This window comes from Olea europaea, chromosome 18, assembly GCF_002742605.1.
Source record: "Olea europaea var. sylvestris chromosome 18, O_europaea_v1, whole genome shotgun sequence".
Taxonomy (NCBI): domain Eukaryota; kingdom Viridiplantae; phylum Streptophyta; class Magnoliopsida; order Lamiales; family Oleaceae; genus Olea; species Olea europaea.
Genome location: NC_036254.1, coordinates 6,793,239 through 6,798,213, shown reverse-complemented (window position 1 = coordinate 6,798,213; position 4,975 = coordinate 6,793,239). Strand labels below are relative to the sequence as shown.

The following is a 4,975-nucleotide window of genomic DNA, read 5'->3' as shown; positions in this document are numbered from 1 at the left end:
AAATGAAGTCGAATGGGAAGTGCCCGACCACATTCTCCCACTGAATAACTTGTTGCCACCAGCGGTTGGACCAAGTACTCCTGGACGTACACGTACGTCTAGAATACCATCTATCGGAGAGTTTCCCCAGCCTCGTAAGTGCGGTAGGTGCGATGCAACAGGGCATACTAGAAGATATTGTACAAGTCAGATTCCTCTACATGACAATGTAACGGATGTGTAATTTTAATAACTACTGGCAATGTAATTATTTATAACATTGACGTTAATTATTTATGCATATTATTTATGTGAATTATTAGATTTAGTATTTTTTCAAACATTTCATTCATTACATTCATTTGTTATGCATATTATTTATGTTAATTATTTGAAATCGAAACTTTTTCTAGACACTGCATCATACGGTAGGCTGCATTGTAAAATAAATATTTAAATATTACATAAATAATCAACATTTTACAATTCTTTCGTAATTACAAATAAATGAATGGACTGTACAATGTTTAAATAAATGTAAAAATATGTACAATTATTTACGGATCCCCATTAAATTCAAATAAATCACATGCTAGTTTATTTCTCCAATTTTGTATCCATGCCTGGTTGATTGCATCAACCTTATGTGCCACACTCAAAAATTCTATATACTTGATGACGAACATGCCGCAATCACCCCTACAATTAAATAATATTGTATTAGCACATCGAAAATTAGTTAGAACCTAAGGTGTAAATGACAAAAAGAAAATTACAAACACTTACGATATTTGCTACCTCGCCGTCGTCGTGTTCCGCACGGTGGCCAATCTATCCTGTACAGTGATATTCGCTCGTCTAGCCATCATGGGAATGATCACAGACACCGACTCTAGATTTTACTCGAGCTGGCCTTGTGTCAGGCATGAATGATCGGGGTCGTACACATACATCGTGGAGTCGACGAATACGATTTTCACTGCAATGTAGTGATGATTAGCACATACTGGTATGTACATATGCGTACAGTCATCCCATGGCTTTCCATCGACACTCGGCCACATCCCTACGACCCATTCCATCATATATTCCGGCACCGTGTACTCGCTACCCATAGCTTGGAACGACTGGTACTCAATGTCAACGGCACGGATGAACTCGATGTTCAATATGAGTCTGCCAAGAATGTTGAACGATTTTGGATGTCTTTCAGCACGCTCTCGTAGCAAATCCATGCTCAAGTCGATGTGCTACATCAAGAAACACCAATAAAGAAATGAGTTAATCTATGAATTTTATTCAAAAATTTGATTTTGAACATACATAATAAATAACAATATTTTCATTTCACTTATATCGTCGGCGAGCCAAGTCCCCGAAGTGGCGATATCGTGGAACCACTTGTAAGCATTTGAAATCGTCTTCTCAGCAATCGTGCGGCTGGCCCTGAAAAAATAAGAACAGAATTTTTAGTTATAAGAAGTATACATGTGTCAGCGTCTGCGTCTGCGTACTATACTAATTATATAAAATACAAAACTTACTCAGGCTGCAGTGCTCTCCAATCTGTCTCAAAGGCTTTCCACTTGGCCTGGTCCACCTCCCTGAATAAATTCGGGTACGTCCCATCGACGAACCTTCTCCTCTTCGCTTCCGCGGTAAAGGGAAAAAGAACGTACTGTGATGGTACCTTTGGCCTCTTGCCGACCACCCGCTCCACCACGTCAACAGCCATCGTCCTCTCCTCATGCGTCTCGGGAATCTCCATCTCCCCAGCTATCACGACGACCCCCTCACCCGCTATCGAGACCACCTCCTCTAGCACAAAGACCACGCCCGGCGAGTCTGGCGTCTTCTCGGGTACCACCTCCACCTCCGGTACCCTCTCCTCCTCCGGTGCCCCCTCGACATTCCCGGGTATCCCGTGCACGGGTACCACCTCCACCTCCAGTACCCTATCCTTCTCCGGTACCCCTTGGCATCCCCGGGTATCCCCTGCACGGGTACCACCTCCACCTCTGATGCCCCCTCGACGTCCTCAGGTATCCCCTGCACGGGCACCCCCACCTCCTCGGGTATCCCCTCTGCATCGGGTGACGTCATCTCGGGTACCACCTCCACCACCCTCTCCGGTACCCTCTCCTCCTCGGGTACCCCCTCCACGTCCTCATGTATATCCTACACGGGCACCCCCTCCACCACAGGTATCATCTCTCGCTCCTCCATCCCCATCGTGTCAAATGCAGCAACTGATGGCCACGATGAGTCAACATACCCCATCTGACCCCCTCCTCCCTGATAACTACAGACCCCTCCGTCACCCCCTCCGTCCCGATAACCGCCAGTCCCTCCGTCTCGATAGCCACCAGTCCCTCCATCACCCCCTTCGTCCCGATAGTGACCTATCCCTCCGCTACCTCCTCCATCTCGATAATCGCTCGTGCCATGCAGGCCTGCTATGTCACCCCGTATCGCTGCAACCTCAGCATGAAGGTCTCCTAACCCAGCTCGTAACATCGCGACATCATATCATAACTGTTCCATCAGCTCGTAGTGTCACGACATTATCCCGTAACTCTGCCATGTCTCCTCTCATCTCCATCAGGAGTTCAAACAAATCAATCGTCGAAGCACGGTGACTAGGTGCAGGAGGTGATACTGGACGGCCCTCCTGAAAAAATAACTATTACAAATGAATAACCTAACAAATAAAATAAAACAACAATCAAAGAATTATTTTTAAGTAACATACTCTATCTCAATCAACGCTGGACTCAAGCATCTGAACCTCTGGCGTAGCTAGACGTGATCTTCTCAGCGGAGGTGACATCCTTGCTGGACGTGCTCTCCTCAGTGGAGGTGATATCTTTAACGGAGATAGTACTGAAAGATCCTCCTGAAAAAATAAATATTACAAGTGAAACACTTAATTACAAGATCAAAACGATATTCAACAAATCCTGCACAGTGACATACCTTATCTCGATCCATCCTGGACTCAGGCATCTGATCGTCATGCGCAGTACAAAGAGGCAATTCGAGAATATAAAACTGACTCTCCTCCTCGATCGACAGTGCTAATTTAGTGAGAACTTCAAGCTGTCATTTTGATATGTCATAGTTAATGACTATGTATTCAGATTGTAAAAGGACGTACAACATAAATAGCAATTGTATAAAACGTACCTCAGGATCGTCGAGGAGAGCCAATAAGTGTCTGGCAAGCGGCTTGTCTTGTGCTCGCCAGTGATGCATCCGAGGATAGCGTGTCTCTCCTCTCCTCGCATACCGACTGGCCAAGATGGGGACAGTCTCGTACACCCATATCTGAAACAATTACAATTATTATGTATAGAATTCAATAAAAAAAAGTGTAGGTAATTCATTAATTTAAACATATACCTGCAGCGCCAACGGCAGTCCATATGCATCGTACTTGCACTCGGCCTTATCCCCCTTTGGCATTGAAAACCCTCTCCTAAACACGCGTAATGTATCAAGAAAACATCTCCTACCCCATGGGTAGTTGTTGAAGGCATCAATATCATCAACAACCTCCAAATGGAAAATGTCAATCGATGTCTTCTTGTGATAACACCGGAGTATGCTCTCGATGATAAGCACCAAGCCTAACTTCAACCTATCAGACATTCGATCACATCTCCTTAATGCATCTCCTAGTTGCGCTAGAGTAACCGTCGTCTGTCAATGAAAATATTCATTCAACAGCCTCCTACTCCTCGGAACACAGGCCCTTGCCTCTGCATCGTCCGTACATCGCAGTCTAGTGACGAGGGAAAACTCAAATATAGAGAACGTGGCTACCTTGCCCCCAAGATCAAAATGGAGGGCGTCTCCGTCAACTGACTTCAGCAAGCGACATAACAGGGCATCCAGCAGCTATCCAGACCACTGTACATCACGCAACGAATACAATGGCCATAACCAGACCACTATACATCACGCAATGAATACAATGGCCATAAGCATGATCGACGTAATATATCTGTGTGATCGTCGTCCAGCAAATCCAATACTAAAGCGAAGCTGGTAAAGTTACAATTCGACGTAACTTTACCAGGGATCTGTCTGATAGCGTTGTCCAGATGATATTTCATTCTGCAAAATTTCAAATATTAGAACCCTATGCAAATGATGTTCGATAAACAAAAAAATTAAAAAAATATACTAACACACTGCTACTAGATGCAATAACCAACCGATAACGGAATAAACAAAATGAACGTAAATTACTATTTTTCATATACTTAATTTGCTAATTTGATCGTTTATTTTAATATTTTAATTGCTTATTTTAATTATTTATCTAACACTTAATTTACTTTTTCATTTTTAATTAATGTTTAAACACTTATTTTAATTCTTTACGCATATCGCTTATTTCATATTTACAAATTTCTTTTAATTGCTTCGTAAAAAATTAATGTAATTGACATTTTCATATCCTAATTTAATTGTTTATTTTTATTATTTCACAAATGTTTATATATTTATTTAAATTCTTTATGCATATTACTTATTTAACATGTAATTAATTATTTTAATTATTTTAATAACACTTATTTTGATCGTTTATTTTAATATTTTAATTATTTTTCTAACACTTAATTTACTTTTTCATTTTTTCATTTTGTTTAAATGCTTATTTTAATTATTTACGCATAATGCTTATTTCATATTTACAAATTTATTTTAATTGCTTTGCAAAAAAATAATTTGATTGATATTTTAATTTTCAAATTTAATTGCGTTTTCCTTTTTTTTTTTTTTTTTTTACAAATGTTTAAATATGTATTTAAATTATATATATATATGTTTTTTAATATTTAATTATTTTTTTAATTTTTTTACTATTACTTAACATAAAATAAGTAACTAAAACTAAATTGGCAAATAATAAATATTTAGATAAATAATAAAACATTTATATTAAGCATTTCAAAGAAATAATTTTAAATACATAATATACATTAAA

The 4,975-nt window shown here is 39.8% G+C and overlaps 1 protein-coding gene across 1 annotated transcript; it reads right to left on the bottom strand.

Moving 5' to 3' along the window:
* Window positions 1-2,157: 2,157 nt before the first annotated feature.
* Window positions 2,158-2,496, bottom strand: LOC111366673 (cold and drought-regulated protein CORA-like). Its single transcript, XM_022987380.1, has one exon. The coding sequence runs from the start codon at window positions 2,494-2,496 to the stop codon at window positions 2,158-2,160; it is 339 nt and encodes a 112-aa protein (XP_022843148.1).
* Window positions 2,497-4,975: the final 2,479 nt, after the last annotated feature.